Below are 25,129 nucleotides of genomic sequence, written 5' to 3'. Positions count from 1 at the left end.
AAAATGGATATTTGATCCGTCCGTGTGAAGTGAAGCTGCTGTGGACACGCACACACACACACACACACACATACACCGGCATGTAAAAACACGCGTAATCTGAAGGGGTGATCGTACACATAGCTACAACTTGATTCCTGTCAATCCAGGAAATGAACAGACGAATAGTCACCGCAGTGATTCATCATCTCTAGAGAAGTGTCGTGGGAGTATATAAAAATGTTAACATCCTGGACTTTTATTTGTCATTTTTCCTGTAGTTTTGGTCATCATAAATTTCGTAACCATGGGAGATGTTAGACAGAATTGTTTGTCGTCATAAAGCAAGGCCACCGCAGAAATTCCCCCCAAATTTGAAGCATATGTAAAGACAAAAGATAAAAAAATGAGAGTCCCTTTACAGTTGCGTAAAACAGCATTTACTTTGTCATGGTTTGAGGTTGGAAAGAGAAACATTTTCACTCGTAGGCGAGTGTCTGGTGGCCGGGGAATTCACCCGTGGGGCTCGGCCGGGCACAGTCCAGCAGTCTAAAGGAACGACATGGGTCTCTCTTCCCCTGGGCTCATCACCCACAGGTGCCAAGGGCCAAGGGGGGTCGGGTCCAGTGTGCGGTCGGGTCCTTGGCCCCAGAAGCTGGCTCTTGGAACATGGAATGTCACCTCTGTCGCGGGGAAGGAGCCAGAGCTGGTGCGCGAGACTGAGAGATTTCAACTAGATAAAGTAGGACTCAACTCGACGCACAGTGTAGGGTCTGAAAACAGGTCTCCTGAGAGAGACTGGACTTTTTTTTTTAGTCTGGAGTTGCTCGTGAGAGGCGCCAGTTGGGTATATTGATTGCCCCCCAACTCTGCGACTGCACGTTGGGATTTAACCCAGTGGACGAGTGGGTAGCCTCCCTCCACCTTCAGGTGATGGGATGGGCTCTGACTGTTGTTTGTGGCTAAGCACCCAACAACAGTTCAGTTTACGCACCCTTCTTGGGGTCCCTAGAGGGGCTGCTAAAGAGCGCGCCTACTGGGGACTCCCTCGTTCTACAGGGAGACTTCAACGCTTATGTGGGCAACACAGTACGACTTGGGAGGGCATGATTGGGAGGAACGACTCCCCCCCTGATCTGAACCAAGCTGTGATTTGTTTTTGTCACTCCTGTGCTCGTCTCAGATTGTCCATAACAAACACCATGTTCAGGCATAAAGGTGTCCATATGTGCACTTGGCACCAGCACATCTTAGGCCACAGTTCTTTGATCGACCTTATGGTTGTGTCGTCGACTTGCATCTGCATGTCCTGGACACTTGGGTGAAGAGAGGAGCGGAGCTGTCAACTGATCACCACCTGGTGGCTCTGATGGTGGATGCCGGTCAGACCTGGCAGACCCAAACGTAATGTGAGGGAACGTCTGGCAGAGTCCCCTGTCAGCGGGAGTTTTAACTCCCAACTCCAGAGCTACAACCACGTCCCGAGGGAGGCGGGGGACATTGAGTCCGAATGGGTTATGTTCCGTGCTTCCTTTGTCGAGATGGTAGACTGGTGCTGCGGCCATAAAGCGGTCAGCGTCTGTTGGGGCGGCAACCCTTGAACCCACTGTTGGACCCCAGGGATGCCGTCAAATTGAAGGAGTCCTCTCAGGCCTTTCCTGGCCTGTGGGGCTCCGGAGGCAGCTGACAGGCCAGCTTCGGTTGCGGCTTCGGTTGTTGCTGAGGCAAAAACTTGGGCAAGGGAGGAGCTAAGGGAAAATTTGGAGACCACCGATGGGTGTTGAGGAGATTCTGGTTCCACTGTTCCCCCTCCTGGCAGCGCAGGACGCTTCCCGGGAGAGGTTTTCTGGACATGTCCATCTGGGAGGAGACCACCAGAAACACCCAGGGCGCGCTGGAGAGACTATGTCTCAAGGCTGGCCTGAGAACGCCCAGAAGAGCTGGATCATGCAGCAGGGGAAAAGGTGGTCTGGGCCTCACTGCTCCGGCTGCCACCGCGACCCAACTCCGTATAGGCATGGGAAGATGGATGGATGGATTTTTTTCATGTATCTATTTGTAACTTTGGCTTATGGCTAGGGTCTCAACCAGATGACAAAACTAGATGTTGGAAATCCAGATTTTTTATTTATATTTTTCTTCTTGTGTTTAGTGAGAGGTCCTATCAGAGGAAACAAGTAACCAATAAAGGGTGCATTCCCAAAACTGAATGTCATAATCTGCATCTCATTTGGCTTTGTGTGCAATAGTATATGAGTATAAATTATTGTATATGGAAATTAGAGTTCTCCATAAGTATAATCCATTTGCCAATAGAAAAAAAGTTTTAATTTAATTTTAGTTTCATTTAAAAATTGAACAATCCAGAAATCACCTGCAAGCCATTGCGTCTACAGAACATGAAGTGATGATGCTCCTGTGACACATGAATGGCTCTTTTTTCACCAGAGAGGAATTCAGTCATCATTGCAACTTTTCACTGTCACTCTTAGGCAATCTGCATATTTTCACCTTGACACTCGGGGATCAGAGCTGCGCAGAAACCCCTGAGCTGATCACACAGGTATGAATCACACGAAATTGGATGACTGCACGCATTTTAGCTTGCCTTCCATTCATGTCCAGCTTTGGCCCTTTGGGCTTCATGTTCCATTTGTCATTTTGTTATCTACACGAGAATCCTAACACATTTATTCAGGGAGGATGATAGAAGTGATGAATGAATATCTCAGTGGGGAATTGAAGACACCGGACGGGATTACCACTAATCGGCTGTCATGAACATGTTTGCAGCCTGGATTTACACCAGCTGGCATCGCAGTATCATCCCACTTGGCTCTGTCACACACATAAGTTAATTTCTCTCTCTCCTCAAACCCCATCCGCCTTAGGTAAACACAACACAACTAAAATCCCTTCTCCAGGACTGTCTGTCCATCAATTATAATATGTTGGATTTCGAAGCCATTAGCAGCTGCTAATGGCCTCCTAATTTATAGCCAAAAGGATCGTCAAAAGATATAAGCAAAGACATCAGTGACTCAAACCCACTCCTGTTAGTCACATGTAATCTATCATCATACGTTGCAATATACAGCAGGACTTATTAATATTAATTATACGTGTGTGTGTGTGTGTGTGTGTGTGTGTGTATTTGCAAAGTCCAAAGGCTCCTGAAAAAAAAGTCCCTGTTTACTGAATTACTCAGGGAATCAGATTCCTTGTTCGGAATTTCAGAAACTGCCAAAAAAAAAAATTGTTCTGAAAATATACACACATGCACACCACATACGCACACACACACCAAACAGACACACACACACACGCATAAACACACACACTCCATTATATAAAACACTATAAACTGCAGACACTGAATACAAACCAACATTAAGAAACCTGTTGCCAGACAGCGCCCAGTGGGTTTGCAGACAGATGAATTGTTTGAAGTTGTGAAAGTGTCTGGCAGTGAAAGGGCATGCGGGATGGTTTCAATTACAGCTGCAGTGGCAAGAATATGCCGACACACATACACGCTGACAGGAGGGGTTGGGGGGAGGCAAAAAAGCAAAAGATGAACACTTAATGTGAAACATACAGATGTGCTTGTGTGAGTGTGATCATTGTTGTGTGATTTGTTGCCGTGAAAGTGACGTCAAGGAAACACATTGTGGAAAATCTCCACGATGTGTTTCCTTGAAGTCACTGTCTGTCAATGTCAATGAACTTGAATATCTCGAGATAACTTTCATAAATGATATTAGATGTTTTCATTAATACCACAGATAAAAAAAATATTTAGCAAGGACCAATAAGAATTTTCTGCCGCAAGATACTTGCAGAGCATGTGTGTCTACATTATTGAGGTGACTTTGTTTTCCTTTTTCATCTATTTGCTGCTTCTGCTCATTTCCACAGCCACTCACTATGTGTAGGTATTGAACATCCACTATCTCTGACAGCCTATGACCTGCTTTACATTCCACAACAATGAAAAATATCATCAAATTTTCCCAAATTCTTGCGACTTGGCATCGAGGTATCGGTTAATGTGACGAACAGTATTTACTCAATGTCTCCATGTCTATCAGAATCAGAGTCAGAAAAAAATATTTGTCCCCGAGGGGCAACTGGGGGGCAGCATCAATTTATGAGCATCATTAATATATGGGTGAATATCTATATAATATAGGTATAATAGATACTCTACAGAATTGTGCAAATTGTACCATTGGAAAGAGACTTTGAAGCAAGCTCCGCTCCGCATTTATATGCTAAATATATCATGGGGAAGGTTGGTATGGCGACGAGGGGTTTGCAGGGTTGCTGGGAATTGAGGAGTTGGACAGCTCTGGGGACAAAAGTAGCCCTTCATGTTTTTGCAGTCGGGGCAGTAGAGTCTGCGACCTGAGGTGAGCCACTCACAGGCCAGGTGTAAGATGTCGAACTGATCTGCGAGGATCTTTTTGGTTGTTTTTAGGATTTGATTGTCACGGAAGTGGAAGAGAGGTCTAAGGGGTTGGCCAGTTATTTTGGAGCAAACCAAAGTGGGGAAGGAGAAGGTCATTATATTCTCAGTGAAGGCGTAATAGATCGTGGCTAGCATTGTGCTGCTAACCTCCAATGACCTCAACTTCCTGAGCAGGTACTGCCTCTGGTGACATTTCCTGATGATCTCCTCAGTGTTAGAGGAGAACTTCAGGAGGTTGTCAAAGACAGTGCCCAGATATCTGTACTCCTTCACTGTTTCTACTGGCTTCCCTTGTATGTTGGTGGTGTTACCACTGCAAGTTGCCATGTCCTTAGTCTTGCTCACATTTAGCTTCAGGTATGAGGTTTCACACCAGAGCGTGATGTTCTGGAGGGCTGAACCATGGTGGAGTGAAGGACAGGACAATTGGGACAAGAGGACAGTGTCGTCGGCCAACTTTCACCAGGTGGCAGTCCTTTTAGGTGGATCTGCAGTCGTCAGTGTAGAGAACAAAGAGCAGGGGAGACAGGATGCATCCTTGAGGTGAGCTGGTGGAGGTGAAGAGGGTGTCGGTTGTTCTCCAGCACCCTCTGGAATCTGTAGGTGAGGGAGTTGATGATCCAACAGATGAGCTGGCGGTTGAGGTGGAAACGGCTTCTCCATCAGTATGTACGGTTGCGGGGTGTTAAGAGCTGAGGAGAAGTCGGCAGAAAGAAGCCTGGCTGGGTTGTGGAGGGGTTTCCAGGTGTCTGTGTCTGGAATCAGTGAGGAAGATCTTGGCATCATCCCCCCCTCTGTGAGCCATATAAGCAAATTGGAGAGGATCAACCAGGGGTTCAGTTACTCTGCTGATGTGAGTTTTTAAAGTTCCAAGGCCTCCATCACCAGTGAGTTGAGAGCCACTGGCCTGAGGTCATTCAGGGCCTTAGACGTCCCCTTTTTTGGGATAGGAATCACTGTTGAGTGTTTCCACATCTGGGGCACTGAGCTGGAGAAGGAGACACAATCCGTAAGCGTACGTCCACAGATCCCGTCTGGACCAGGCACTGTGGAAACCCTAGTTTTCGTCAGGGCTCTTACCACCTCCTTAAGGTCGATCTGTAGGATCTGTTGTCACTCTCAAAGCAGGTGAAGAAGGTGCTGACGTTGTTGGGGCGTGATGTTGGGTGACTCCCTGGAATTCGAATGGGTGAATGACTAGGGAAAGCGGTGTTCACCAAGGCCATATTCTTAATACTGTGCCAAGCTGAGTGGAGCTACCCCTGTGCAAAGGTTTGCTCCACCTTGTTCTTAAAACTCAGCTTGGCAGTCTATTGGGACTTGATTCACTCTATGGAAAACCATTTCAAGGGTGCAACCCAAATTCTACATTGTGAACCACTTCCTTAATGGGACCAACAGTGTATGTGTGCACTCACACAGCCCTGAGTGTGTGTGTGTGTGTGTGTGTGTGTGTGTGTGTGTGTGTGCGTGTGTGTGCATAACAGCTTGTAAATCCCAGCAGCTTCATGTAGGTATGCTGGCAGCAACATACATGCAGAGTTAAATTAAGGCACTCCAGTTATCAAATGATGTGAAATGCCTTTTCTAAAGCAATATTCCTATTTACATTTGGCACCAGAGGTACTTGTACAACAATGAACTCAGCGTGTGTGTGTGTGTGTGTGTGTGTGTGTGTGTATGTGATTTTGTGTGTACTTACTCAGGCAGGGATCTCCTGATGATGCTGTGAACTTGTTTGTAAACATCTAGCTTGGACAAGCAACTGCACTGGGTGTGGTTGGCCACACTGATGGTCACCATATTGGTGCCTTGAGTGTCAGGCACCGTGATCTCAAATATCTGTGAAATGGGAAGGAAACACTCCAGGTTAATACAACAATGGCGACTTCTTTTTGTCTGGAGAAGTTTGTGTGGTGGCGTATGTCCGAAAATGTATTTCCCAAAAGTATTGCCCAATCAGACAGATGTACAGACGGAATCAACTGGGGGAAAGAAGTCAGGCATGAAGGCAGTGTAACATCCAAATTGATTTCAAAATAAAACAATGCAGATCATCCCGATGCATGACATCACTTCTTCGTTATGATATGGGGCAACATCCGGTCACAACTACAGCGGTCAAGGGTTTTTCATCTCTCCTTCAACACAAATGAGACATTGGACTGTATGACCTTTGAATTTTTTCTGTTTAGGCAAAGCATCAAAGCAGGAAATTAATAAAAAAAATTAGTTTGTTTTCATGATTAGTGGTCCAGTTAAAAATAACAATGTCACAATTTTTTTTGTAGCACAACAAAAAGCGTTGCAAATAGAGCATAGCATGCTAAAGCTAGCAATGAGGACAATTAACTTTGGCATTCAACCTCACACTTGAATCACAGTTCAGATTAGCACAAACAATCGCTGCTTCCTCGAGATCACGGCGCTCAAGCACACAAGAGGTGAAGGAGTATCTGAAGTACCAAAGCAATGAAAAGGTAATATGCGCCAGGACTGTAGTTTTCACATGAGGAAGACACTTAAACAAGGTTATGTGGGAGAGAGGAAACCCTGGGAGCCAATTCATCCATCCAAACAGCTGAATAGAAGCTAATTAGTCTCAACAATAACAAGCTATTCAAGACTTTTTTCACATTATATTGTGCTTTATTAATCCCGCGCGAGAAATTCCTCTCTGCATTTAACTCATCATGGATGAACCATGAGCAGTTGGCAGCCATCTAGCGGTGCCAGGGGGCAGTTAGGGGATCAGTGTCTTGCTCAACAACACTTTAAAACCCTAGAGGGAGCCGGGAATTAAACCAGGAACGTTCGATTCTGAGGATGATGGCACTACCGCCATGCGGTAGTACCGTGGTTACTGGAAAAGTGAGCAAATGCAAATCCCGTCAGGGGCCACGAGGTTTACACAATGCGGAAATATTTTTTCAGTGGCGTTGCACAAAAGAAAATAATTCATAATTCCTGCCACTGCCAGAAACAAGGATCAAACCACACATGCTGCTCAAGTGTGTTTTGAGAAAATACTGACAAATGTGTGGCTCCCTAACAACCAACTTTCTTTTTTCCAATTCTTAGGAAATGATGTAGTAATACACTTTAAGAGCAGTGCAGGCAACCTATTACTAAAACAGCGGCTAAGTTTAGAGTTCATCAATTCTTGTGAAAGTATCTGAACATCCTGCTGTTTCCAGCACAGTGGATTTGTAGTTTTTGTTCTGAAAGACGCATATTGTTGGTCAGTTGTTAAAGCGAGCATGCCTCCATGCCACCAACCAGGAAGGTTGGTGGTTCGATTTCTCCACACCAAAGTGTCCTTGGATAAGACACTGAGCCACCAGTTGCTAATGATCTCGCCAATGCCTTGCATAGCAGCTCTGCCGCCATCGTAATCGAACATAGTCCAATGTAAAGCGCTTCGAAACCACAAGGTGATGAAAGTGCTATATAAGTGGTGACCTTTTATTGTTTCCATGGGATAAAGCCTGTTTCAACATGAATGGACAATATGAATCAGATCAAGAACTTTTGCTCACATGCATGCATAGAAGCTGTAGGCTGTGTTTATAGGAAGAGAATACAGAGTTGATGGTGTCATCTAGCACTTCAGAGAGCAGAAAAGAACCACTAACATGAAATTGTGATTTGTTGAAGACGTAAAATCCACAGCCACTAAGGGAGAATATACAGAATTAAAACGACGTCTGAATAATGAAAACCAGTGACGGCGCAGGTGTTGCATTAAAATGCTCCACAGAGACAGGCCATTCAGACATGAACACTTACAGAGACTTAAATTCAGTTAAACTGCAAATTACACACAGTTTAGCGCAACTTCTATTACCTGCTGAATATCAGAGTCTCTAAACGGCTGCCAGCTGCTTCAAAGTGCTGGCAAACATTCAGGGATGATGAAACAAACCGTAGGAACGCTGTTAACAGAAATAACCTCGCTATACATCTACGAGGAGACAAACCATTCTCGTTCGCATTGAACATGTCATCTGAATTTTGATAGGCCGTAAATTATTGATTGAGCCTGCAATAACTCGCAACGGAGCGCAAGGTACTTCCTGTAAATCTGCAAATGCCGAGCAGAAGTCTGAGACCGTGGCCAAAAACAGCGGTTCGGAAAAATGCGCAGATTGAAAGAACTGCTCGTGAAATATCATAAACAAAGAGACTCCTCACATAGAAGCTTGTTAAACCTGTCAGCCTCTCGTTTCCAACCTTAGCCTCTGTTTTTTGTTACCTTAACTCAAAAGGTGACGGGCTCCTCAAGATTTTTCCATTTTGCAATAAAAACAGCAACTTCTTTCTAATAAAAGACTGGAACGAGCTATTGCTGTTGTTTTCAACATCTCAGTAGGGATGATATAAAAGCAAATACAAGGTCTTGTCCATCTTAATACGTTCACACCTACAGAATCAAAACTAAGACAATCGATATAAAAAAATGCCTGTCATTGTGCAAAGAGCACTTGGGGGACTGATATATACTGATATATACATAATAAAGAGGGAAAAATCTTTAAAGAGAAATGTTTCAGTGTCTCTGCATGGCTTTGTCAAAGGCCAGACAGCAATCCATTTTAAAAAACTATGGTAATCCTTAAATGTTGTTAAACATATTTATACTGTATATCCAGCCTGAGCAAGCTGGAGCAGATCTGCCATAACAAATGGGCAAAGATCCCAGTATTTCGACGAGGCTGTGCTGCAGAGAACGACATTTACTTCTTGTCAGAGGTTTGGGACACAGACTTTAGCAAAACTCCTAGAAAGCTACAGTACAAGGCCAAATAAAAGAGGATGCTTGTTCAGTTGGGTCCTTTGTTTTATGTTTGTTTTTGTCTTATCCAGATGCTTGGAGTTTCTAAGCACAATTATCTTTTATTTTCACAATTTGTGCGAGAGCAAACTATCACATGAATCTCTCTCCCTGTCTACAGGTGACTTCAAGCTCTGGGTATATGCTTGAACATTCTGTATTCTCTTCTTCAGAGTTTATTGAACTAATGCTGGGCTAATACCTTAAGACTCTGACAAGATTTTGAAAAGACTTGAGTAAAACTATCATCTCACTCCAGCTCGCATCCAAAGACTGGTTTTTGGAGTTTTAAGTCCCAGCGTCGTCTGGGACTAATGACTTTGGATCTTACAGCTAAAGACTGCAAAGATTTTCAGAAGACTTACACAAAACTACAAATAGATTATTTTCCCATCACGCAGTGTTTTTCCCATCATGTGTGTACCAGATTTCCTGTTTCCGATTTTGTTGGAGCTCATTTGGCGGTTCTTGACTCAGTCTTTACAGTGATGTAACACAAAGACTTCCGACAATCTCAAACATCTTTGATATTGTCTTAAGCCCCAAGACTTGACTAAGACTGAGCTATGACTGCTAAGACTATATAACTACCAGCTTTCACTCAACAATCGCAGCGACACCACTACGCTCTTGAGATTTCCTTCTGACTTCCAGGTTTAAGTCTATGACCGGAAAACCACGTTGTAAAAGTGGCATTAGATCCACTTTTCTTGTGGCGCACAGCTTCCTCTGTGCCAAAGCAGCAGAGCATCCAGTTGGCTTTCAAGATAAAAGAGGTTAAATGCTCAATTATGACACTGTCGCATCCATGTGATACTGTCTGCAGCCCTGAGCCTGGCCCCATAATAACAAGGTTCTTACCCTGGATATTTAGACGGAAATAAAGATGGAAATTTGAACCAAGATTAAGTGGACCATTAACATTGTTTTTTGATGCGGCGCAATAAAGCAGGATTACGACAAGGGGACCTTTCAGTGTGGAGTTTGCATGTTCTCCCCGTGTCTACCTAGGTTTTCTTTGGGTTCTCCGGTTTCTTCCCACAGTCCAAAAACGTGCAGCAGGTGAAAAAATTGGGAAAAATTTCCCCGAATAAGTGAGTGAACGGTTGTGTGTCTGTAAATGTGGCCCTGCGATTGACTGGCGACCAGTTCAGGGTTGTACCCGCCTCTCACCCAATGACAGCTGGGATAGGCTCCAGCCCTGCTACGACCCTGATAAGCAACGTTGATAAAGAATTATATAAAAATTATTGGAGACAAATCATTTCTGAATTCTCCCTGATGGGATTTTAAGTCTAACTGAGGATGTAACAAGCTCTTGGCACAAACAAATCCTGTGGGAGCCACTCAGAGTCTGGTCTTACTAAAATGAAGAGTTCTCTTATATGGCCAGATTTGTCCAAGAGAATTAATCTTAACACCCCTCCAGCCTCCTGACCGCCTCCATGTGCTTGCTGGTTTTTGTTTTTACCCGTTGTTTTTGTTACAGATTTGTATTGGCTTCATTTGTGACGTGCACCCTTTAGCATGATAAACACACTTACTTTTGATGGACATTGTCCTGTGTACTCTCCCCCTCCTGTTTTGACTCTGAATTTTGCGCCAATGTGACAATACGCAGTGTTTTTTCTTTCTCGTGTGTTTCACAATCACAAGTGCTTTGAAGGCACATTGTGTGTATGAAGAATTTTAAGGGTGTGAATGGTTTTGCAAAGCGCTAGAATTGTCTCCACAGCGACAGCAGCCACAAATACACACACACGCATGTTAAAATCGGAGAGTGCAGTCTGGAAAGCCATGTGTGTTGCATTTTGTGCGCATAAATATGAACAAAGCCCTCCTCAACTGCCAAAACCATTTTCAAAATATTGCTCTGCTGTTCTTCAGTATTGTTATACAGTTTATCTGTATAACAATACTGAAAAAAAAATGAAAAATCAAATACTTACTCAACAAAATTAATAAAAACGAAGAGTCATTTGACAGGGTCTCAGATAAAGAGCCATCCACTCATGTGTAGGATGTTATTGCCAATTCTTCCATCCATCTTTTGTTCCCATATGATAAGGGAACAAATACTCTTTTAATGTTCTTTTGTTTTAACTTCAGATTTTCTTCAATGATAGCTCTGTATGAGTGAGGTGAAAAGTTTTAAAAACAGAAAAATTCCAAACTAGACTACACTAACAGGATCTCTAGTGTGCTAGATGGAGGTATCGATGTCCACCTGCCTGCTTCTGCCAGCAAATCCATAATAACGGTGGTGTAACACCAAGCATACACAGTGATGATGCTTTCAAAACCAGCCTCAGTTCTCCATCACTTAAGTGGACCAGGGAGAATAGATTCCTCTTTATAAGTATTTTTTCAGTCCATAAAATAGAAAACAAGATTCAGAGATAGAGAAGTAGCCTCATATTTATGTGACACTGAGTGTAATGTCCAAAATGAGACCCTTTTCACACTGCTGAGAGTCAGCATTGTGATAACTCAAAGCAATGAATTCATTTTTCTTATGAGTGTCTTTTTTTTTTTTGTACCAACACAAACCCCACACACAAAAATGCATGCATTGTGGCCGCCATAGACTTCCTGCTCTAATTGAAATCAGCCTGAACAGTCCATCTGATTTGGGCCAGACTGACGCTTCCAGTTCATTAAGCTAACACTGCCAGGAAATGAGCGCAGCAGCTGAGATGAAACAATAAGGTATCACACACTCCATTAACAGCAGCTACCTGGGAATGGATTTACCAGCTGACGCGAAGCGCAACAACATTGTTTCAAGGCGCAGTTTAGTCAGGGTTGGGCTGTACGCAGTAACACAAGAATTAAAATGCCGGACTTGCATGTTTTCAAAAACGCCATTTATAATAGCACTTTCATCAGGTGCAAATCCGCTTTACACACCACACCCATCCACCTCGCCAAAGTGGAAGTTGAGTTTCAGCCCATACAGGATACAGACTTTAATGGTATTTAATTATAAGCAAGTGTGACACACCAGTGCAATGGTTAGTGCTTCCGCCTACCAGCAAAGGCCCCAAGTTCACTTCTGACAGAGGGACTTTCTGTGTGGTTCTGCAGGTTGTCTGCTTTTTCTCCCATGCTCTGAAAACATGCAGTACGTTAATTGGAGACGCTACGTTGCCCGGATGTTTGCATGACAGAGTGAACGGCGGTATGCCTCTATACTTGACCCGATGATCGACAGGCAACCGGACCCTAGTCCCCGGTGAACCGAGGGAATGACAGCTGGGACAAACTCCCACTCCCTCAAAACCCTGAATGCAGGATAAGCAGTAATGGATGAATGAACGGTTAAAAAAGGAGGATGGTTTATGTATATAACATACAATCATTCACCCATTTGCTTCATTGACCTCCTGCATATTTTTGGATTGTGGGAAGAATAAGCTGAAAACATACCTCTTCACCAAGCACTACCCCACTTATCGCACTTAGCCCCCCCACTCCCCCCAAAAAAACAAGAAAACAAAGAAATTAATGCAAGTATGGTTTTGAGATGGCTACTTGGTTGAGTGGTAGCTTCTGACTTCCAACTACTGGCACTTCAGATCTTCGGTGACTGAATTGCACTTTTTGTAATTCACTTTGGATAAAAGCGTCCAAATGACTGTAATCAAATGTAATGTATGTATTTATATATAAGATCTACAATGAATGACACTGAAGCAAAAAAATCATCTTGCGAAATTGTAACAGATTGTTGCCATCCTCTAGGATTGTGAGACTATGATTTGTCTGGCTCCCAGTAAATAAAATGCTGCAGTTGACAAAAAGTCGCCATTGTGTTTTACATGCCACTTTATACTCTCTAAAGTGACGGTTATGTTCCTTCTGATCTTTACCATGAACATGTTTGGAATGACACACAGGCATGTGTTTAACAGTCCTCATCCAGCCCAGGGGATGTGGAGGGGGGCTTCATATTGTCCGTAAGACATGTTTATAAAAGCCATGTGCTGCGACATCTGCGGTGTCCAACATCCGAAACACCGCTATGGGTCAAAAGCAACCGTCACCGCTCGCTGTACACGAAAGTAAACATTTGCATCTCATCCAAGACACCAGGAGTCTCCGCAATTTAGCGTGTGATGTTAACAGCTTCTGTTGCAGCCTCCAGGGTTTTTCATTACTTAATCAAACCACAACTTCCTTTTTTCTTCTTTCCTTTTTTTTTTTTCCATCTACAGCATCATGTAAAGACCTTACTCCATGTGTTATGTCTACAGCTGTTTGTGAGATTATTGTTTTGGCCCAAATTAAGATTCTATTGAAAGTCTAACATGGATAATTTGTTATTCCTTCCCCTTAAAGCTTAGAGGTAATTATCAGAGTAACATTTATGAACGACTGAGAAAGCATTCAATGTATGTTCTTTTTGAGGATTTTTTTTTCCCTCCAGAGAAAACAGTGTTTACATACTAGTTAGGTGATCTGGCCCAAAAAGCTATTTCTGCTGCCCGACTTTTCTGGGAATCGACCCAGCAACACGTCGAGCGCAGAGAAGGAGACGCAACGCTCTACTTATACATGAAAAGTTTGCCTGTGTTTCTCTCTGTCGCCATTTGTTTGACTATGTGCTTAACCCAAGGGAAGAAACAACACATCACCATTCACTTTCCCGCACAAAGTAGAAATTACTTGGTGGTTTGGGGCCCCCTTACACATCACACATTCTCCGTGTGGAGCGCAAACCACTTTCTGCTATCCGTGGACGTTCTTAGTGTCAAATGGAGAAAAGGGAGCTTTGACTTTATGATCTAAAAAATTACAAAATTATGCCGGTTTTAAATATGCCTTTCCTTTTAAAGGCTATTAGGGGGCCAGATTTGAAATTCATTTCATATAGAAATTACATATATAATTTGAAATATATCATGTTTGGTTCCAAGAAGGTCTGACCACCTGAGCAATGCTGCCCCTAATAAGACGAGTGGAGTGAAGAACAAAGAAGGACAAAAAAAAACCACATGCCATTAAAAAGCTTAGTCAAAAATCGAGGTCCTAAGGGTCAGACTTCCAGGAAGAATTTGGGAAAAAAAGTACAGGTTTCAATGATAAGCTATGTAGAAATATAAACTGAGGTTGCTTATATATGCAATAATTATCATACAACAGCCTCTGCTCGATCCCTCCCTGCTGACACGTGATATAATATATTCTGGGTTTCTTTATATTCATTCATTCATTATGTATACAGCTTATCCTGCACTTTGGATCGCAGGGGTGCTGGAGCTCATCCCACCTGTCACTGGGAGAGACGCGGCGTTCACTGTAGACCAGTCAGCAGTCCATCACACGACCACTTGTAGAGACCTTCAACCATTTTCTCTCTCACACGAAAACATGAAAACCAAACACATATGTAAAAGCCCCCGAGCGAAAACGAGCCCAGGCCCTTCTTTGCCGTGCTGCTCAGTTTATTTTATATACAAATCCGATTCAATGTTGGAAGTACTATAAGGGAATTAATTAGGGTGACAAATGCTTAAAGTATCCCAATGTAAAATATGGATTATCACAGAAAATGTGGCTCATTCAGAACTGACTGACTTAACACATGGAGTCAGGATGTGCCGCCAAAACAGATCAGACGTTCTGAAATGCGTAAAAAAGTGTGATTTTATTTCATGACTCTCATTCATGTAGGCTCCTTCCAAAGACAGTGGGGACAGTGCAACGGAGGACACGGTCTGAGAAAAAGAACGGCAAACTAAATTTCCTCTCGCAAGCCTCGCTCATCTACTTCCTTTCCCAACACTGTTGATCCAGCCTTCTTGTTTCTTCTACCGGTTACGTTCCAGAATTTCAGAAAAACAGATGGTCGATATGGTCCACCATTGAAATTCAGACGCAAGGAGGTGGTTGAAAAAGAAGTGGCTCCAGACAAATAAATCAGAACATCAAGACCGGCGGTGTAAATGCAGAGGAAGGAGCTGGTCATTACGGCTCTTTGATGCATTTCCCTTTTGCCTGTCTTATCTGGGAAGCATCATGGATAAATAAAGGTAGTTACGAAATCCGACACAGTGGGTTGTTGTGATTCGGATGAAGTTGATTCACATTGGGACATTTGCATGTACTCTGGTCCAAATTAATACAAGTTGTATTAATTATGAATGAAACACAGAAAAATGTAAAACAAATCTACATCCAAGCAGCCATTGAAATTTGTCACACAGTCAGAGCCCATTCATCTTAATGGACTGGATTGTTGGATCGTGTTGCTCCAAAGAAAAAAAAAAAAGACACTCCGCAAAACACATTTATGAAAGATTCATGTCTCGTCCGGGAGCAAAGGAGGTAGCGTGGGGGGATTTCAAGACACTTCTTTCCATCATTATCCATGACTAAAATAACCCGCAGTGCCTTAAAAGCCAACTCTAAGCAGGTCCTGTACTTAGGTCAGTGGTTTTTGCGCTTTGTGATGCTATCTGTTGTTGCTGTGTAAGGTCTTCGCGTCACCTGTGTTTGAATGGATTTACCCTGATGTTTACGGATTATATCGGGATTATGCAGAAGTGGGTCAGAAACTACGACGAATCGCAGCTGAAGCACGCGGGTGCAATACCACGCCATCACTGAAATGGAAATAAAGTTGTGGTGGAGAGCAAACGACTGGAAACCAGATGTTTATGCTTAAATTCAACAACATGCCAATTGATTTCCATGTTATGATTTCCATTTCTGTTTCCTAAGAGAAGAGAATCTTACACCCCGAGTAGAAAATAATTCAAAGTTGCATAAACTTACTGACGGAAATTTTTACCTCGGCAACTTTTTCTCTTCAATAATCATAGGTACACACACAAACACACACACGCACACATATTTAGATTTTAGGAATAATGAGGTGGAGGTTGAGGTGCTCTTACAGTTTTGCTGACATAACCCGTGGAGATGTTCCTGCATTGTTTGTCTTCTGAGTGACAACATCCTCCACATCTGTAGACGGACACACACGGTGGTTTATAGAAGATGTTGGTTGGTGCACCAAACTCCCTGCCTACGTCGATGCACATTTCCCTGGGTGTGCACTGAGTTTTCCTCCATTCCGACTCTATACCTGCACACACACACACACACACACACACACACACACACACACACACACACACACAGACAACAATTAAACAACTACTAAAGTCAACAAAGGTCATTTCAAAACTTGTGTTGCCTACTTTTTTGCTTCATTAGTATAATTTAACATTATTGTTGCACTAAATGTAAACAATAAGTTGTTTGCACATGAAATTGTGACCTGTTTTGAGAGCAGGTAGCCAGTGAAGGAAAATCTGGAGAGATGGAGGCTCTTGAAAGGAGAAGAATGAAGGTTAGCCGCAGCAAGACCTGATACGGAGCCTGGTGGAACAGGCAGCAGGGAGTGGAGATGGAGACGATGGAGGATTCCAAGTGTTAAGGGTCAACAGTCCAAAGCAACGGAGAGTGTGGAAAAGAGATGAGGAAACACGTTCAAGCAGGTTGGAATGGGTGGAGAAAAGTGTCCGGGGTAATGTCTGATCAAAGACTATCAGCCAGAATAAAAAGAAATGTCACCCAGAATAAATAAAAGGTGTGCAAGACAGTGATGAGACCAGCCAGAGGCAGTGGCATTGAGGAAATGACCAGAGCAGAGCTTTGGGAGTGACCGGGATGGATAGGATCAGGAATGAGTCCATCAGAGGGACAGCACATGTTAGATGTTTTGGAGAGAAGGTCAGAGAAGCCAGATGGAGATGGTTTGGTCACGTACACAGGAGGGATCATCAATATATTGGTAGAAGGATGCTGAAGTTGGAACTACCAGGCAGGGGGTCAAGAGGAAGACCAAAAACGAGATTTATGGCCAGAAGGAAAGAGGACATGAAGTTAGTTGATGTGAGAGAGGAGGATCCAGACAATTGGGTTAGATAGAGGTTGATTTGCTGTGGCGACCCCTGGAGGGAGTACGTATAAGGAGAGGAAGTCCTTTCTGAATCATTTCATTTATTCATTAATGATTTTTGTGTCTTACTGTGTGCATGTATTATATACCTATAAATTAAATATGTTAATAATAAATGTATATTAGAATAAATATTCAGCGAGAATATTATGGAAAAAAATTATACATGAAACATGAGTTTGATGGGCCAAAGATAGATAGATAGATAGATAGATAGATAGATAGATAGATAGATAGATAGATAGATAGATAGATAGATAGATAGATAGATAGATAGATAGATAGATAGATAGATAGATAGATAGATAGACAGTGACCATACTTTTCAAAACGTCCATGTTGCTGAGGTAGGCGGCAGCGAACGTGGGTTCTTCCCTGTCTGCCAGCAGCCTCTGTCGGCGAGGCTGCGCCCGGTGGGACATTTTGAAGTTGGCCGCCACCGACAGCTTGGAGCGGCACTTCAGGGCAGCCCAGTAGGAAGGATATATGAGACTCATCAGTTCATCCACGCTGGAGGCCGAGCGCAACCTCTGCTCCATGTCTGGCTTTGCTGGAGACTCCTGAAAAGGGACAAAGGAAGAGCTGATCTTTGGAAACAGGGGTTGCAACTCAAAATATACTTTTACAAACTTTTGTACTTTATGGATTTTTTGTCTTATGGGGCCTCTTCGGAGACCAAACTAACATTGACGACTTTTAGATTCACTCTTTTCTGTAACAGTTGGATATTTACCTTTATTTCCCCAAAACCTATGCTTGTGATACCCTTTCAATTTATTCTTGTTCCTGCTTATAACCTCAATATATGAGTCAAAAGTGTTTTGCTTTTAATATGCAGTCATAAAAATTATAAACATTCATTTACCCCAGAAAGCAACAAAAATGTTTTTTAATTCTAAAATAGTTGAAGGGTTTTTTGCTTTCGTATCACCCATTTGCTTTCGTTCAAACTATCACATCCAAGAAAGTCTCGAGCTTACAACTTAGAATATATAAAATCTGATTGGCGCAGAGGCTGTTCACTCCAGATATCAGATATTCCATATTAGATTGAGTGTATTCACTTCTTTTAAGGGTCCTGTAGAGAAGTGAAGGCACATTTAGAGAACTAGGCAAGACCATGCGGAGGTCTATGGGTAAATTGTTTAATTCCATGTGTTTTGGTATTTGTTTCATAGTTATTATGCATTCCCATGTTTTTTTTTCCTCTTTTTTCTACTTTCCAGACTTTTTTGTAGTCTATTTTGTTTGTGAGTACCCTCACAAGAACTGTTTTTTTAATTTTATTTTCAGTTTATTTGCTTAGTTATAATATTGTCTCACTTACATGTCAATTAGTTGCTGGCCCATTCATTTAGTCACTGAAAATGAATTTCAGTATGGAACAACTAAAAACCTGAATAAACATAAACAATGAATACAGTGGATAAAATGGAAATAAAATGAAAAAAACAAACAAACAAACAGTAAATCCATCCAATAAAAAAATGTAGCCTGAAAGCTGTAGGTTTCCAGGAAAGTAAGAGAAGGCAGAGAAGACAGAGAAGACATAGTGGTTTACAGTGGTTAACATAGTGGTTACATGTGTATAGCTTACATTGTTGCAAATATAAAGATATAGCGCAGTGTACATTAGGTGTGTAAATTTGAATTGCATTGTTGCTTGCAAATGCAAATGATGTCACATGAATAATATTAAAGTACCTAAAATACTATGATTACAAAAACATATGAAAGATGTCAAAGTTGTGGCACTGGACAATTAAATAAAGTCTGATTTTTATTTTTTTTTATTTTAATTTTTTTATAAAACCTTGAACTTCCATCTTTAACTTCCATTGGCACGTGGATGCGGTTGCAGGAGTAGTTTGTTGGCCCACTGAGGTGGAACTAACTTTTGTTGAGCAGATGTGATGACAGGACAAATATCCAAACACTTGCTCATATTTAGACAGGAATCGAAGAGGTCTGCCCGACTTGACGGTTCGTAATTTCAGCTGACCCCATAATACTTTCTCTTCGTCTCATGCATACATACGCGCACACAAACACACACACACACTCGCTACACAAGCCCTGGGGAAGTTTTGTGTCTGAAGTGGGAAAACGGGAGCCGCATGAAAAGAAAGCTGATCTTGCTGTCGAGGAAATTCCTGCGGTTCACGACCCTGCACATGCGAAGTAGCATGTTCAAATGGGGGCAAACTAAAGGAAGGCATGTTTTTATGTGTTACTTTGATGGTTGTTTCACCGATGATGGATTCTGAAGGCGGTAACAAAACAACAAAAACATCACTTGTATGAACCAGATGAAGGAATCATCAGCGTTTGAGTTGTAAGCAGTGAGTATAGACTTATTAGTGCTCACGTCAAATATTTATATTGAGCTGCACCTCGCTGGCGCAGTGGTTAGCATGTACGCCTAAAAGCAATAGGTTCTCTAGTTAATTCCAGTAAAGGACCTCTCTGTCTGGAGTTTGCATGATCTCCTGTGAAATTAAAATGACAGAGTGAAAGGTTGTTTTCTCTATATGAGAGTAAATGGTTGTTTGTCTTTATATGTAACCCTGTCATTGACCAAAGACGCCTCTCCCAATGGCAGCTGGGATAGGCTACAGCACCCCCAGTGCAGGATAAGCAGTAGAGATAATCAATTCATTTATAATCTACTATACTGGTATCATTGTTTGACATCATTAACAGATGAGGTAAGAAAGGAATCTCCACGGACCATGATGTACACAGATGACATCGTGATCCGTAATGCTTGGAGCAGGTGGAGGAAGATCTAAGGAAGCGGAGGTATGCACTGGATAGGAGGAGAATGAGGGGATAGCTGCAGCAAGACTGACAACGCGGAGGGAGCGGGACCAAAGTGGAACAGTGAGGCTACAGAGTGGTGATGAAGAAGATGGAAGACTTTAAGTACTGAGGGCCATCAGTCCAGAGCCATGGAGAGTGTGGAAAAGAGGTGTGCTCAAGCAGGTTGAAAGTGGTAGCGAAAACTGTCAAAGTTAATGTGCGATAAAGGAATATCAGGCAGAATGAAAGGACAGGTGTACAAGATGGTGGTCACACCAGCCAGGCTGTTTTAGAGACAGAGGCATTGAGGAAAAGATAGGTAACAAAGTTGGAGGTAGAGAAGAGGAAGATTTTGAGGTTCTCTTTGGGAGTGGATGGATAGAATCAGGATTGAGTCCGTCAGAGGAGCAGCACATGTGAGATGTTTTGGAGCGAAGGTCAGAGACTGAGATGGTTTGGTCACGTACAGAGGAGGGATAGTCAATATATTGGTAGACGGATGCTGAGGTTGGAACTGGCGGGCAGGAGGTCTGGAGGAAGACCAAAGAGGAGATTTATGTTTTGATTAACACAAACAACTGGGGAGAGCAATATCTCTCACAACATCTCTCTCTCATCTCTCAGCATCTCTCATGTGGAAATGCTTTGAGCTTAACGGAGTATCTGGCAAAGAAAAAAATTGGGACGAGCTGGAGGCCTGAGATCTACAGCTCTGACTGGAGGAGGAACATTTCCATCCTGTAACAAACAATGAGACATACGTCAAAATCACCACACAGCATATAAAACTCCACCAGTGTCTCAGTGCTTCCAAGATGTCAGATGAATTAGCTGTGTGTGTGTGTGTGTGTGTGTGTGTATGTGTGTGTGTATGTGTGTGTGGGGGGGGGGGGGGGCGCAGTTTACTGCTCTGAAATCCTTGGACCGCTTGTGTGCATCACAACATTGATTTTAAACATGTTAACACTTATTCCAGCAACACCAGGCAAGAAAGCTGTCCATCAAATCTAAGACGACATAAGCCGTTGTCATGGATTCGATGTTAATTACATCTCTGTAGGTACGTAAGGAAAGTTTTGAATGACATTTATAGGGCAGCATGGCTCAGGGGGTCTTGGAAACATTGAACCCTTAACTGCTGTCCTGGTGCAGCTCGTACAGCTGCCTGTTGCTCAAGGCTCAGCCATGACAGGTAGAATGCGGTAATAAAACTTCACTGATGTTGTGCTGTATGTATAACTGACTGTGACGATAAGATGGGTTTCTCTCATCTAAGGTCTCATGAGACAAACATTTACTTTGTTTTTTCTAAGACACATGGGTGAGAAACGGTGAAAATAAAAACAAACACTCCCACTGCATATACGTTATAGAAGAATTCGCCTTTTAATTCACACTTCAAACAGTAATTGTCACTTTGCTTTCATGCATAACTGTAACTAAAGCTTCTCTTACATTTCTTATTTATTTGTAGTCAATATTATTTTGCATTTATGACCTTTAAGATCTCCAGCATCAAACCAATTAACTTACAGTTTTGTCTCTAGGATACTTGGTAGCAGATGGCAATGGGTTCATTCAGAGCACGTCAGCATGTGTGTATGTGTGTGTGTGTGTGTGTGTGTGTGTGTGTGTGTGTGTGTGTGTGTGTGTCAGGTGATTTGCGCAATTATTTTAAGTTCACATAGTACTCGCCCAGCAGATTATCAGACAACAGATCACAAATAACAGGCATTTACTCAAAGTGTCAAGATTAAAATCACATAGCCTGGAATCACAACTGAAGATTCTAATGTATTGATATGAGTGATATATTATATTGAGTGATCAGATAAATACTAGCATAAAACCCAGCTTACTTTGTCAGTAAGACATAATTCACTTAATTTGTCTTCCACAAAAAGTAGACTTCTGCGTGAGAACATTATCTCACTGTCCTTCAGTACAATTGAACATAGACTATTGTACTATTTATAATAAACACCAATTTAACAACCACACAATGACCCCGGGGCAAACAATATGACTGGTTCACTGGAGACAAGGCCATCCTGCACTCTGAGACTGTCCCTCAATCATGTTCTAGAACACACACACACACACACACACACACACACACACACACACAGGCGCACATACACACGGCATCAGAGGGCAGTCAAACAGAGTAAAGCAGCCTATTGTATTTAACTGCCTCTGTAACTTTATTTACAACCACTACAGAGATAACACACACACACACAGCCCTCCATTTCCCACCAGAAACAATGTGTTTATTTATGTGTCTATATGCATATGCATGTCTTTGTGTCTTTGTGTGTGCATGTGTGTGTGTGTGTGTACGTGTGAGTTTACGCATTTTTTTCCAACCTTTCCTGTCTGAGTTTCCTTTGTCTCTTGTATTTTTATGTGTTCACCTCTTTTTTTTACTTGCCCTGCTCAGTTTCCCTTGATTCTGTGTATTCTCGTCCTGCGTTTTGAATGTTTGGGGTTTTTTTTTAGACACACAAATGTGCACATGTGCAAACATCTCATCCCTTCACACAGGAAGAAATAATTCCCCCGTTCGACTAAAGAAGCCGACGGCAGCAAATCAGAAAAGAGCTACTGGTAAGGTCGACGAGCGACCACAGGTTCCTGCTATGATCAGCAATAATATAGCAGTGTAGTATAAGTTTTGAAGAGCACAATAAAAATCAGATTTTTTGCAAAAACATTGTTCCTTGGTTAAAAGAGCAAACAGAAGCTTTTGCATGTATTGTTGAAAGACCAAATTGTCAGAGTAGATGATGCTGACCTCGCACCAGTGTTGGGGCTACTTTGTGTTACTCTGCAACACTTCAAAGTAGAAAAAGTTACTTTCTTGTGCTGGCTCATCTACATTGTTAGCTTTATAATACTGTTAATCTCTTATTTCATAATTTCCTTTTATTTTCCTGTGAGAAGCAGCATAAAAGTTGCAGGATGCTGTCTGTGAAGGGAAACATTGAGATTAACCAAGATTTACTTTCATTCTTGTGTGCTAAATAAGTGAATATGTGCTCACCTGGGACGATGAGGTCATTTTGTCAAACATACTGCATAAGTCTGTTTGCATTTATTGTATAAATGTCAACAGGCTGAATTCTCTTAACTCCAGTTCTCCGAATCCGCCCAGCTCTGTTTATCTATAGAACAACTTGTATATAAGTCAATACAAAATATCATAAATCTTTCAAGTGTTACCTAAGTACAGTGGATAGTCAAAAAGTAGACAGTACAATTATAGGTGAAAATAATCATGTATGCTCAAAGCTGTTAGGATAAATATAAAGTCACACACACTCATTGTCATCAAATATGTGTAATTTCTTTTCTACCTGAGATTGACTCCAATAGTGAATCCTATCTTCAAAATGCTGCCCCTTTGACTCATCTCAACATTAAAAAATAATATTATATAAGCCATGATCAGCTATCAAGGGACATATTGAATATAATTTCTCTGCAGCAGCTTTTGAACCATTAATTCTCCACAACTTTAAGGGACAGATACTACTTTACCCTGTAATGTTTAATTTTTGCATGGGTCTCTGGCTAACACCTAGACTGGAGAAGAATGTGGTTGATGGCACTGATGTTGGTGATACGTGATGCGTTGAAATGTTGTTGTTGAGCAAGACACTGAACCCCTAGCTGCTCACGGTTCATCCATGATGGCTTCATTACAGAGAAAGAATTTCCCCATGAGGGATTAATAAAGTATTAGACCCCGATACTCGATTTTTGATCGGCTATCACAAAGTTGTTTCCAAATGTCCTCCTTGAATGAAGCAGCCAAGATGCAAACCAAACTATCTGAACTCAACCCAATCAGGTGTCACAAGATTAGGAGGCATTTTTGGATCATGGTTTCCTCCCACAGTCCAAAAACATCCGCCAGGTTCATTGGAAACCCTAAAATTGCCAGGACGTGATTGAGAGAGTGAATGGCTGTATGTCTCTGTTTGTGGACCTGCGATCAACTGGTGACCAGACTCTCAAATAATGGTGTTAATAATAATATTGCTGGGCAGATGAGTTTTGGAGAATGTTTTGGGACAACTTTGAAAATTTGAACAATTTCAACTCTAGGCAGAAGTTTCTAAGCTAAATAAATCAATAAGTAAAACAAAAACACGGAATTTATTCAAAAATGGGGATTTAAAATAATACATTTCACAGAATGTAACAATCACGTTATCACCCCATGCAGCCGTAACCTCAGTTGCCATCGATGACTCACTATTTTTCTAAAACGAATTCTTGGTTTTTGTTCCAGTCCTTCACACTCCTTTGTTCAAACTGGACGAAGTTTGAATTCATCGTGAACAGATCAGTCAACAGGTCCAAGCAGATAAACAATTTCTTAGATACAAAAGAAAGACACAATGATAGATGAATAAGAATTCATTTCCATTTCTTTTCCAACACCGCTGGATTGGAAACGTATGTTTCAAGATGACATCAGTAATCTAATAGTTCAGATAAGGTCATTCCATGCCGGAATGTACATGTTCATTTTGAAATAATAAACAAGTATAACAACATCTAAGGTTATGTTGGTTTTAAGTATTTGACACAGATGCATCCCACTGATTTCTATTTACTTAGGATAGACTGACCAAAACAAACTGTAATCTATTGAAACACATAAACACACGGGAACACAAACACACAAACTCATACCTAGAGATATGCACACGCATATATACATTTGGGAAAAAGAAAACTGAATGTGCTTGATTTATTGACGTTGCATGACTAAGTGACAGCTGCTCAAACAAAACTGATGAATTGGTAAAATGGGCTATGAAATTTAAGAAGAGTATTTTGTAATATTTTATTTTACTATTTTGAAAATAAATATAATGCAGATGGTGACTGTTGTGATGGAATTCACTCCGGAGTGTGTTGTGAAATATGCATGTCTGTTCGACTGCATTTTCTTGCGTTTTCAAGAAAAGGTCCTCTAATGCAATTTATTGTTTCAGCTAATTTTAAATGGGTTAAAAGAATAGTATTTTAATTGCTGCCTGTATCCATCTTCCTG

The 25,129-nt window shown here is 41.9% G+C and overlaps 1 protein-coding gene across 1 annotated transcript in view; it reads right to left on the bottom strand.

Annotated features, from left to right (window-relative positions):
* The window catches only part of vegfc (vascular endothelial growth factor c), a 72,399-nt gene that overhangs the window by 15,413 nt on the left and 31,857 nt on the right, over window positions 1-25,129 (bottom strand). The window contains exons 2-4 of the mRNA XM_086142391.1: window positions 17,579-17,816; window positions 16,187-16,377; window positions 6,153-6,292 (exon numbers count right to left, since the gene is read on the bottom strand). Of these exons, the coding sequence (XP_085998517.1) occupies window positions 6,153-6,292; window positions 16,187-16,377; window positions 17,579-17,816 (569 nt within the window). The remainder of the gene's footprint in view (window positions 1-6,152; window positions 6,293-16,186; window positions 16,378-17,578; window positions 17,817-25,129) is intronic.

This window comes from Fistularia commersonii, chromosome 35 (genome assembly GCF_037954325.1).
Source record: "Fistularia commersonii isolate RoL2024-O1a breed Wild chromosome 35, RoL_Fcom_v1.0, whole genome shotgun sequence".
NCBI classification, from domain to species: Eukaryota; Metazoa; Chordata; class Actinopteri; order Syngnathiformes; family Fistulariidae; genus Fistularia; species Fistularia commersonii.
Note: the sequence above shows the minus strand (reverse complement) of the source record. Positions and strands in the feature narration are given on the sequence as shown.